The sequence below is a fragment of the Xenopus laevis genome, chromosome 2L (assembly GCF_017654675.1).
Source record: "Xenopus laevis strain J_2021 chromosome 2L, Xenopus_laevis_v10.1, whole genome shotgun sequence".
Taxonomy (NCBI): Eukaryota; Metazoa; Chordata; class Amphibia; order Anura; family Pipidae; genus Xenopus; species Xenopus laevis.
This window is the reverse complement of record NC_054373.1, coordinates 29,592,428-29,604,940: the sequence shown is the minus strand read 5'-3', so window position 1 is coordinate 29,604,940 and position 12,513 is coordinate 29,592,428. Positions and strand designations below refer to the sequence as shown.

Below are 12,513 nucleotides of genomic sequence, written 5' to 3'. Positions count from 1 at the left end.
TGCCCCCTTACAACTTGACTGCATTTATTGTGGAGGATTCAGTATTTGGCCAAATAGGCTTCGGAGCATCACTGGGTTAAACACGGCTAGGTAAACATCTCAATGTGATAACTGCATTATAATCATCAGGGTGGAGTGATCGGCATTCAGGTAGAGTGGGACTGTAACCTCGACAAGCCAGCGTCGGAATGTCACCCGAATTATTCCTTCACCCGCCTGGATAACAAGTTTACTGAGAAATCTATCTCCTCTGGATACAACTTCAGGTATTCACATCCATAAGGGTTGGCCCACCTTGCACTACAAATGATCACCATGAATCCATAGAAAAAGTAGTAATTTGCAAGTATGGGACCCACTATTTTCACCACTTAAAAATGTCCAGTGTTACCTGTTTTATTAAATCCACAGGGACCTGTAGGGTAAACCCTATCATGTCTGGGTCTCCTGCAGGGCTTCTTTTAGACCACCGTTAACACAGTCCCTGCAGTTAAAGGGTGTCCATGAAGAGCAATGTTGTCACTGCTTGATTAACGCATAATTAATAGTATGCTACTACATAAGCACACATCAGCTAAAAGGGTATCTATACATGAGGGGGGTGAAAGATTATATTTCTAGGGCTCCTTGTAGTCAAAGTCTCACTCTGGTGGAGTAGCTGTTTTTCACTAAATCTCCATAAACCGCACCAGCAAACCAATTTAATAAACTGTTCCCTCTGCTTTTTATTACAGGTTTGCCAAATATTACAGAGATGCTCAGGGGAATGATTATAGAACTCTGATTAAAGCTTATGGGATCCGCTTTGATATTATGGTGAATGGAAAGGTAGGAATGATGCCATTTATTATCTACTGTTGGCGGTAGCACAGGGTAATGTCATTTGTGAAGTCTGCACTAAGTCTAGTAACATATAGCAACTAACCAGATGTTTACTTTTAAATGCTACCTGCTTATATAGGTTACTAAACAAGTTTTGCACCTTTCTTTACATTACCCCCTAATACTGTCCATAGCCAGATATTGATTTCAAGCTTTCCCTCTCTTGACCAAGGATTAATTTAGTAAAATATGGACAGTGCATTTTATCTTAAAAGGGTGGTTCACCTTTAAGTTACCTTTTAGTTTTTGATAGGGATGCACCGAATCCACTATTTTGGATTCGGCCAAACCCCCAAATCCTTCTCAAAAGATTTAGCTGAATATCGAACTGAAGTTGAATCCTAATTTGCATATGCAAATGAGGGGTGGGAAGGGGAAAACATTTTTCACTTCCTTGTTTTGTGACAAAAAGTCACACAATTTTCCCTCCCGCCCCTAATTTGCGTATGCAAATTAGGATTTGATTCGGCCGAATCCTACTGAAAAAGGCCAAATCCGAAACGAATCCTGGATTCGGTGCATCCCTAGTTTTTGAGTTATTTGCCTTCTTCTTCTTCTGACTCTTTCCAATTTCAAATGCTCTGTGAGGCTACACATTTATTGTTATTGCTACTTTTTATTATTCATATGTCTATTTAGGCCTCTCCTTTTCATATTTAAGTCTCTTATTCAAATCAGTGCATGGTTGCTAGGGTAATTTGGACCCTAGCAGCCAGATTGCTGAAATTGCAGACTGGAGAGCTGCTGAATTAAAAGCTAAATAACTCAAAAACCACAAATAATAAAAAATAAAAACCATATGCAAATTGTCTCAGAATATCACTCTCTGCATCATCTTAAAAGTTCATTTCAAAAAGAACAGTCACTTTAAAAACTCTTAGTATAGAGAATGGAATTGGTGGGCTCAGACCCTTGCAGCGGGTGTTTTCTGCTGCTCCCTAACTTGCACCTCTGAATACAGTGTAAGTTAGGGGATGGGTAGTGGGCAGAAGGGGGTATGTCCCTATGGCTCAAACACCCCCCCCACTCCTCATAAATATAGAATTGTCAAACACAGGCAACCTGGAAATCATAGGGGCAACTGCAGGTCTCTGTTCTCCAAGACGGAAGACATATACCTGGGGCAATTTAAATAGGGTAGGAGGCAGGGTGCAAAGTTTACAAAAAATGACAGATTGTTCCCATTATTTTTTTTACATTACACCCTGCCTTCAACATTGTTTATTGGCACAGAATAAATGAATGAATGACCACATTGTGGATGTGACCTGTGACCAGCAGTTGTGTGACAGCGGTGGCCCAAATCTCTATAGGCTTGAAACGGACTTCCACCTGGAAGTGTAAAAATATAACTATACTGTTTTTATTAAACTGGGCACTGAAATATACTGTGCGTAGGCTCAAGCCCAGAGGAATTCTGCTTTAAATAAATCATTGGTCTGCAAAGGAGTAAAGAGTCTTAGAGATCAACACAACAACTGCAGTCAGGGTCACAATATGGTTCCCCCAGCTGTCCTTATTGCCTGCCAAGTGTGAGATCTCTAGCACTGAGTCACTGTAACACAGCAGCTGTCACTCAAGGATGTCACATACAATTTTAATCCTTATTATTGGCAAATCGTAGTATAAGTATAGATTATCTTGTATAAATGATCTTCTAGTAGAGAACAGGTACTAATACTTGGATACTATGTCTTATAACTTTCACTGTCTCACAGGCTGGAAAATTCAACATTATTCCAACCATTATCAACATTGGTTCCGGGCTGGCACTGATGGGCGTGGTAAGCAGCATTGGCATATCACACAAAATACATTGTGACAGTAGACTCTGCCAGGAGTAACTGGAGATCATTATCCAGTGCTTAGAACATGTTTTGTAACATTCCATATTTAAGTTGTTTAGAATCACTATCAGTCTTCCAACATGAAATAGCTTATTTGGGCAAAGCTAGAACTTGGGCTAAGCAGCAGAGGCACCTTCCTAGGGTGCAATATTTTTGGAAAAAGTGTGTGTGTGGGGGGGGGGTTGCACTGTGTTCTCCACTAACCTGGCCCAGATATAATAGTTTTTTAAATTTCCAATGCACCAATCTCCAGTGCTCCCAACCACAAATAAAGGAGATGGGACAGGGGTGATGAATAGCAGTGGGCTTAGGGGCGCCCACTATGTAAATCCGGCCCTGCCACTAACTCTTTCCGTATTAGTGTGATGGGAGACGGGGAGATACAATATCCATAATGCAGTTGGTTGTGGAACAAACCCAAGGCAGCAAGTTGACTGCAATACTCTTTATTGGGAGGTAGAGTTACACAACATGTTTCGGGCGGAGCCCTTTGTCAAGTGTGTCACACTTGACAAAGGGCTCCGCCCGAAACATGTTGTGTAACTCTACCTCCCAATAAAGAGTATTGCAGTCAACTTGCTGCCTTGGGTTTGTTCCACAACCAACTGCATTATTGATACATTGATTTGGGATATCGAACACAGGATAACCCGTGGAATTAAACCAACAAAGACTTTTGGTGAGCCGCACCCATTCCTTTATTTGAAAGAGATGCAATATCCACCCTGTCTATGGTGCCAAAGCTCTTTGGCTTCAAATTAACTCACGGTTCTAAAATGTACATATAAATTGCGACAGTAGATTAATATCATCTTTTGTTCAAATGACCAGTGATACCCAAAATCACAGGACCATAAACCACAAGGCACATCGGGGGAAAGCAGAAAACATGATAGCAGCATTAAAAAAACAATATAATTGGCCAATATTTTTAGCTCTTCCTGTTTTGTAACCGAACAACTGTTCTCTTGCTATTATCTCCCATTTGTGTAAGACCAGCTCGTCCTGTCACTCTGTACAATCTAACATTCAGTTTGGGATCCTCATATTCACTGGCAAGGTCCCATCTGTTCAAATAGTATAAAGTATAAATAGGGTGAGTGAGAAGCATCAGTCTGCATACTAAGTGGAATGGAATAACAGGTGCAGCGTTTGCCCAGGTCTAGTAACCCATAGCAACCAAGAAGAAGTTTGCTTACACGTTACCCGTAAATGCAAGCTGTTGATTGGTTGCTATACAGGTGACTGGACCTGTGGCAAACTTTGAACCTTACTTTTTTTTTAGATAAATTTTAATGTTTTGAACATATAACAAACAAAACAAAAATGCAAATGTTGAAAAGTATATGTAGAGTAGAGTAAAGCATGGTGAACCTGGGGGTATTTAAATGGCACCTGTTGGGCAAAAATATTATCCCCAACCAAAGGTGCAGGCTATTACAGCACACACTTCAGTTGGGGGTATAACAGTCGTTTTTTTTTTTTTTTTAAATTGCCCCCCACCAGCGCTAGGAAACTCTCACCGGGAAGGAGCTCCCAGTGCAAGCGGCGATGTCGTACATAGCACGTCATGCGCATAATGAGCAAGTTGCGGAATTCATTCCTTACGCGCATGTATGTGCCCCAACATGGCCGCTTGTACCAGTAGCTCCCTCCCGTTACGGATGGCCTAGCGCTAGCAGGGGGGCAATTCTTTTTTTTAAAAAAACTACTGTTACCCCCAACCAGAGTGTGGGCACTATTAGCCTGTACCTTTGGTTGGGGATAACATTTTTGCCCAAAAGGTGCCCTTTAAAGAGTGGGATTTGGAGAAGTTGGCATATTGTTATAAGGTGGGTAACAAAGGTGGAATTTTCTATAAATTAGAACATTACATTATACTGAAGTGGGAATCTAAACAAAATGGCTCAAGTCTCAGACTTTTTTTTTTACAACAGCCACCACAACTATCTGCTGTAGGTCTTCTGTCTTGTTCTCTGTGTTTGTATTATGTGCTGAAAAAGTTATTAAAGCTGTCCAACTTTGTGTCCTTCTAATGCTTGAGTCGAGTCATAATTTCTTTCATTTCTAGGGGGCGTTCTTCTGTGATCTGGTGTTGCTGTATCTTATTAAAAAGAGCAACTTTTACAGGGACAAGAAGTTTGAGGAAGTGAGGTAAGTGGATTGTATTTCTCATTACTGGAACTGTCGTATCATTTGTGTTTAGTTCTGTCTGTGTGTGTGTCTGGCTATGCAGTGCTGAACGATGGCATTTGGGATAGGGGTGCCCCCCAGTTTATGCTAAAACACAGCACCCTGCATCTCCCAGCACAGATCATTTAGCAGAAATGTCCATCTCTCATAGTGGATCTCCCAAACACTGACCATTTCCCCAGAGAGCACAGGGATCACACTTGAAGTCCACTGGGGTTTTGAGATGGGAATGTAGGTGTAGCATGAAAGCACTCTCTAACTTTTCTGTGGCTGCCAAAAAGTATCATTGATTAACCTTGTCCTGGCACAAAACTCTTCATATACAGTATACATATACAGGTGTGGGACCTTTTATCCAGAATGCTCGGGACCTGGGGACCTGATCTTTCCAAAACTTGGATCTTCATACCTTACGTCTACTAGAAAATCATGTAAACATGAAATAAACCCAATAGGCTGGTTTTGCGTCCAATAAGTATTCATTATATCTTAGTTGGGATCAAGTACAAGGTGCTGTTTTATTATAAGGAAATAATATTTAATCATTTGGATTATTAAATGATAAAATGGGGTCTATGGGAGACGATCTTTCTGTAATTCGGAGCTTTCTGGATAACGAGTTTCCAGGTAACAAATCCAATACCTGTATATACACACACCTTGATACATATATACACATAACTACAGTACATAGGAAATATAGAAGTAACAAATCAAAATGAAAAAAATGTTACTGTACAGGCAAGTTGAACAGTGATTTATGATGGTACTAAAATGTTTATGTGTCAGATTCACTTCAACTCGTGCAACCCTGCAATTAAAATCATGATGAGTTTCCATCTATGCGGTGTTTGTATCTCTGGTTGTTAGGGTAACAAATAGATGGAGCGTACCTGCCTGACCTGTATTCCAACCCTAATAACCCAAACTACTTGTTACTCATTTGCAATATATTTCCCACTGCACAAATTGTAACTCTCTCAATAAGGAAAATGAATCATAAACTAACCAAGTTTTCTTTCGGTGAGTGTCAGTGACCCACTTCTCACTGTTTGTGCCATAGAAAGGGAAATTAGGAAAATAATTGTATTACTTTAAAGTCTTTTATTAGTTTCACCTTTCTCCTCAACCCCTCCTACCTCTGGGCCAGAACAATACCATTTATATTTGTACAAATACACAGGGAGACTTACTTCATTTTTCCTATTTGGGGCATCATATATTTCTATGTTATCTCATATTTTAACATTATCTTACAGAGGAACAGTGACATATTTGTTTAATTTAAAATACCAGATCTTACCTTTAAAACCAGATTGTGGTATAGTCTACATCAGTGATCCCCAACCAGTAGCTCGCGAGCAACATGTTGCTCTCCAACCCCTTGGATGTTGCTCCCAGTGGCATCAAAGCAGGTGATTATTTTTGAATTCCAGGCTTGGAGGCAAGTTTTAGTTGCATATAAACCAGTTGTACAGCAAAACAGAGCCTCAATGTTGGTTGACAATCCACATAGGGGCTATTAAATGGCCAATCACAGCCCTTATTTGGCACCCCAAGAACATTTTTCATACTAGTGTTGCTCCCCAAATCCTTTTACTTCTGAATGTTGCTCACGGGTTCTAAAGGTTGGGGATCCCTGGTCTACATGCTGTATGAGTAATTAGCAATGTATTTATATACTCCTAATTGTCAGACTCACTTCCCATAAAAGTATCTATACCTGACTGCCTTCTTTTTACACACTTGATTTAGGACTGAAAAATGTTGGCTTTACCCTTTCAAGACCACCAACGATCTGTACAGAGCAGCATAAATTACCCATTTGTTGGAATTAAAGATGCCTTCGTGTTTCCTAGCTCTCGAAAACTGGTGCCTTAACCAGGGCCAGATATATGTGAGGTGCCCTTTATGTCAGGACAACCATTCCATCACAAACTCCCCTATACATGTCCCCCTGGTTACACCTCTCTTTTGTCCCACTACCAACCTGCTCCTACTAACACAGGGCTGCCTGGGAAGAAGCTTTTGGCATCTCTTTGAATTCCTTAACCAGTTTTCAGTGCAGGTGCGGCACGGGCAGCATGAAAAAAAGCCTCTAAAATCTCACAGCCCCCCAGGCCTGGGTCTTTGTGGCCATCCCATAAATCTGCACACGGCCTCAACCAAAACACCAGATGCAAAAGAATCCTTCAGTGAAAATCCTGCCGACCAACATTATGCCAGTTATCCCGTCTAAAAATGGGAGTTTAGTGTGCAGGATTCTCACTGATGGATTTGCTTGCATTAATTTAGCCACTGTCCCAAATAAAAGGTTATTCAAACCCATAATTCACTAAAAGGGGGTAAACCCTGTTGTCCTCTGAATTTATTGCTCTCTCTAATTCATTGGGTGCATTATAATTATCTGTTGAAAAATCACCCTTCAGCCTGGTTATTAGATGTAAGAACAAGTAAGACAGTGAGTGATACATTGAAGGTGAGGAGCAGAACTCTTCAGTATTACCTCTCAAAGGTTACCTTACTCTTTACATTGTGACAAGCTGAAGGAACACCTGCCCCCTCTGGTGGTCAAATCCTGCAGTTCAGTACCTAACTTTTGAAAGAAGTTTTTATATTGCCACATAAGAATACATGTAAGCAGGGGCGTAACTACAGAGTAAGCAGGGGGCCAGGAGGTATAAAGGGCCCATGAGCCACTAATTCATATACAAGTGCAGTAAATATTGGTAAAACAGGTCAATCTCTAGACATTTTGGGGGCCTGAAAAATAATTTGCTGTGGGGCCCAGTAATATCTAGTTACACCACTGAATGTAAGATATTTGCAAAGATTTTCTTTTTATTCATTCAGCACAGATGGCCAAATTACATTTCCATTATATATCAGCAAATATATTAGGAAAATGCTGTTTGTGTTAGTATATATGGCACTAGTGGCTGTACAGGCAGTGTTAGGACTGTTTGGTTAAGTCTCTCTTGACTATGTACTTTACTGGGACAATATATTTATGCTTTTCTGGATTTCACAAACTGAGGGACTGGCCCACACCCTGGGGAGATTAGAGTAGGGGCCAAGGGGGTTACCTGAATGCCAATTAGGGGCATATATATCAAGGGTCGAATTTCAAAATTGAAAAAAACGAAATTAAGTCGAAGTCTTTTTTGGGTCGAATAGGTCCGTTTTCAATCGAATAGGTTGTATTCGGCCGAATTTCGAATTGTTCGAATCGAATGCATAGCACATTCAATTGAATTCGATTCAAAGTTTTGATTTTTCAATGTCCACCAATTGACTCCAAATGGGTTCTAGGAATTCCCCCATAGGCTAAAACAGCAATTCGGCAGGTTTTAGATGGCGAATGGTCGACGTTGAATTTTTAAAGAGACAGTACATGATGAATTTCAATATTCAAATTTTCTAATTTTTTTTTTTCAAATTCAAATTGAATTTGGACTATTCCCTAGTCGAAATACACAAAAAATAGCTCGGAATTCTAATTTTTTTCATTCGAAAATTCACCTCGACCTTTGATAAATCTGTCCCTAAGTGTAAGATTTGGGGAGAAGGACAGCTAGATACAAGTGAAAGCCAGCTACAAAGTCAGGGTGAATTTGGGGAGAATGCCTAGTTCCTCTTGATATGCCTAATCACCCAGCCTGAAGGTCAGCTAAGGGAGTCAGAACATAGCTTGGACCTTAACCGACTTGAACTGAAAAAAGACAACCACTTAACTAAATGCCGACACTTTTCTCTTGCAGATCAGCTTCTAAGATGTCCCTAAATATCAAAGTCAATGGACAACCAAAATCAAAGAGCCATAATGACTTGGACCAGGTCAGACTGCAGCCACTTGAGGCCTAAAAACCCCAAGCAACTTTTAAAGACATGCTATTCATGGCACTAGAATGAAGGAATACGTGATTTCCACACTCACATTTGAGTACTTCCAAATTTGCATTAATGACTTTTCCACCACCGGCTGATGCACTGCACTCTCATCATACTATAGAGCTGAAATATGTACTGGCATCTGCACTGAAGTCTTCTGATAAGTCCTTCTGCTGCCCTCTTGGAAGTTAGCAAACAATAATGGAGTATAGACAAGGGGTGGGGGAGGGGTTGATCATATAATGACACTCAGAAGAATGCACTTTACATAAGAAACGGTCTTCTCTGTTGCTCTATTTTCTTGTATTAGTGGGGACATTGGATAAAACTAGAGGATATAAGGATTGTTTATTTAAGAGCACTCTAATTCCTGGATATTTATGGATGATGTCCCATCAGTTGATAGAACAGTAGTCAGAACATGGTGTTCCCTGCGAGAACAGCAAGAACACAAAACTATTTTAGTAGAAGTCAGTGGATGGAATTTCTCTAAATTCACTTAATAATATTGATAGTCATTTAGACTGTAAATGGACCAAATAGTTGAACCCTGATTGTCACAGTTTAGAACTGGAAAGGGACAGGTTTTCTTTGGTCAACTGGTGCCATCTGTTCGCTAACTGATTAATGTAGTATATGTATATATACTGTATAAATATTATGCTTGATGACCTTATGCTTGATGATGGGGAGACACTTGTGTTTGTAGCATAGCAGAGGCTGAGCAAGGGATATGATTGGGGTGTAACAGGGCATAATGAGCCATGGGTTGGGAGTGTCTAAAAATCACCCACATCAGATTCCAAGAAGATTGACATCTTTGACCCCAAAGTTTGATTTTTATAAAGTGCAGGAGTTCCTTAGCCAGTGAATGATGTTATATAATTAACCCTAAAGTGCACAGCTGAGTTGCTCTTAGTGATGAGCAGGTTGACCTGGGTCTTTGGGTTCCAAGTTGCAGGATCCATAGTGGATTTGCATTGCAAATTAATGAAGAGACCACCCTAGAAAACCCTCCCCCTTAACTGTTATCCATACTGCACCTCCCTGCTAGTAACATCACTGGTGCATTTAGGTCAGAAAAATAACTGCATACAATGGGTTAAGTCCAGAAGAAAAAAGTTAGGAGTTTTACTTGCTGCAACGTCTCTTATGACCAAAGCAGTCGCCAAGAAACACTCTACTGCATCTGAATACAGCAGCCACACAGACAGTTCCCAGTGTAACTTACTTCATATGGCACCATTCACTGAATCCAGTGTATTCACATACTGCCATTTAGGACAGAGTTTGGCCTGCAGTGTGGACGGACAGCTGGTAAATGCTGGGGCCATAATCAACATAGCAACTTAAAAAAATTGTGTACCAGCTTCACACTCCCAATAAAGATGTATCTATAGTAGACAAAAATGTTTGTTACATTGTGGGCATGACGGCAAAAATAGCCCCAGCTGTACTACCCATGTCTGAACACATTAGAATGCAGCACATAATAAAAATGCAGGCCTTAATCACCATATAAAGTTCTTATTGTTTGTTGTTTCCGCGGCAGAAGGCTGATTATCAGGGCAAAGTTACTTATTCCAGCAATATGCCTTCACACTGAGCCATTTATTATAAGCAGTGACAATGGCAGCTGTGTAGCAAAGGACTCGGAGCTTTCTACAGACTGTAAATTATCAGATATCAGACCTACAGCTCTCAGTCTTAATGAACTATAGCTCCCAGAATCCCCAGTGAGCTGGCTTGCTGAAGATGTTGGAAACCTACCAGCTGTAAGGTTTCATGTCTGAAGTCCTGTCTGTAAAGTTTCAGTTCCTGAGGATACAATATTAATTCTTCCTTTGGTTGATGTTTCGTTGCTTGTGTGTTTGTTTAGCTTTGCCATGGTGTAAATTTAATACAAAATAGCTGCGGTGCAGCACCAAAATACTGTTGCATGGCTGGACTTTATATTTTTGTTAATTCAACACATACATACTGAAGTATCAGTGGATATTGTAGGAGAGCACCCTGTCACACAAACAAATAAACCCTTTATGCCCAATAGTATCTGAACACCTGTCTGTTCTCCCAAACCAAGGATATTAATATGAATGTGTTTCTCCCCTTGCTGATAAAGCAGCCTCTACTCATGTGGGAAGGCTTTCCACTGGATGTTGGTGAGATTGACAATGCAGCCACAAGAACATTAGTGAGGTGGGCGTTTATGTTGGGTGATCAGAGCTGGACAACAGTTGGTATTCCAATTGATCCCACAGATTCTAAGTTGGGTTGAGGTCAAGGCTCTGTGCAGACCAGTCAGATTCTTCCACTCTTCCATCTTAGCAAGCAAATTCTGTATGGACCTGGCTTTGTACATGGGGCATTATTGTGCTGAACAAGGATAGAAACAAAGAAGGAAGCACAGAATTGTCAAGGATGGCATTGTATGCTGTCAGGGGTGGTTCTCCTTCAGGTTAACTTTTAGTATATTATAGAGAGGCTAATTCTAAGCAACTTTTCAACTGAGCTTCATTTATTCTTCTTTTATAGTTTTTGAATGAATAGCCTTTTTCTTCTGACTCTCTACAACGTTCAAATGGGGGTCACTGACCCCATTTAAACAGCTAACGCTTTAGACTTTCCTTCTCCTTTAAAGGAAAACTAAACCCCCTTTAGCCAAATGTCCCCACTTGCCCACCTCCCTGCCTCCCCCCTGCACAATCTTACCCCTGAATTGTGTCCCCTCTAGAAATACTGACCCCACATGCAAAGTCAGCGCAGCGAGCTCACGGGCACCATCTTCTGGCACTTTGGTATTCTTTGGGTCTTCTTCCTGCTCTTTAGCAATTCCCGTTAATTTCAGCTCATGCGCACAAACCAGAAGATTGCTCCAACTGCACATGCGTCAATACAGTGCTCGCTTTACAAAGAATACCGTAGTGCCGGAAGGTGGCGCCCATGAGTTCCGCTGCAGTGACTCTGCATGTGGGATCACTATTTCTAGAAGGGACACTCTGGCACTCTGCATTCAGGCAGGTAGTGTTATACTGGCATCTGCCAAACCCAAACTCATCAGACGGCTTGTAGTGCAATGTGATTCATCACTCCAGAGAACCCATTTCCAATGGTGGAATTTACACCACTCCAGCCTACACATGGCATTATGCATGGTAATGATTGGCTTGATGAACACTGTTATGACTTTGCTTCTGAAAAAGCAGCACAGCCATTTGCAGTTAGCATAGGATTTCTACCCATTGCAAATGATCATATAATATTAGGTCTGGTGGTGTTTGAGGGCAATGCTCAATGGCTCTGTAATGACCAGCACAGGACAGTGGGCTCAACAAGAAATGGAATGTTCAAGACGTGGTGGATCAATCTATTGTGTTCAGTCTCACCAGAATCCCAGCAGTGACATCCAAGAAACTTCCACACACACACACAGGTAAAACCTAAATGTAATATCCTTTTGCTTCATTAAGGGTTAAGTGTTAATTAAAGGACAATGACAAAGGCCACCACAACATTAACTGAAGACGGAAAAGAGTATCATCATCTGTACCATCCTTAGAACTGGGGTTCATGGCCTTGACCAATTTGGACAGAAAGAGGGGGTAGTCATTTTTTTCCCAATCCATACCTTGGTCACTTGGTCATCATAAGGTTCATATACTGTAAGCCTGTTTGGTGAGGACTGACTTGAGCCATGGAT

General features: G+C 40.9%; 1 protein-coding gene across 2 annotated transcripts in view; it reads left to right on the top strand.

The window, feature by feature from the left end:
* The window catches only part of p2rx5.L (purinergic receptor P2X, ligand gated ion channel, 5 L homeolog), a 42,691-nt gene extending 32,359 nt beyond the window's left edge, over positions 1–10,332 (top strand). Inside the window, exons 8-12 of one of the 2 annotated variants that reach the window (XM_018246045.2) lie at positions 130–266; positions 735–828; positions 2,601–2,666; positions 4,801–4,883; positions 8,684–10,332. In XM_018246045.2, coding sequence (XP_018101534.1) covers positions 130–266; positions 735–828; positions 2,601–2,666; positions 4,801–4,883; positions 8,684–8,786 — 483 coding nt within the window. In that variant the 3' untranslated portion in view covers positions 8,787–10,332. Of the gene's footprint in view, positions 1–129; positions 267–734; positions 829–2,600; positions 2,667–4,800; positions 4,888–8,683 lie in introns of those variants that run through there. The other variant, XM_018246046.2, reaches the window with a different exon arrangement.
* Positions 10,333–12,513: the final 2,181 nt, after the last annotated feature.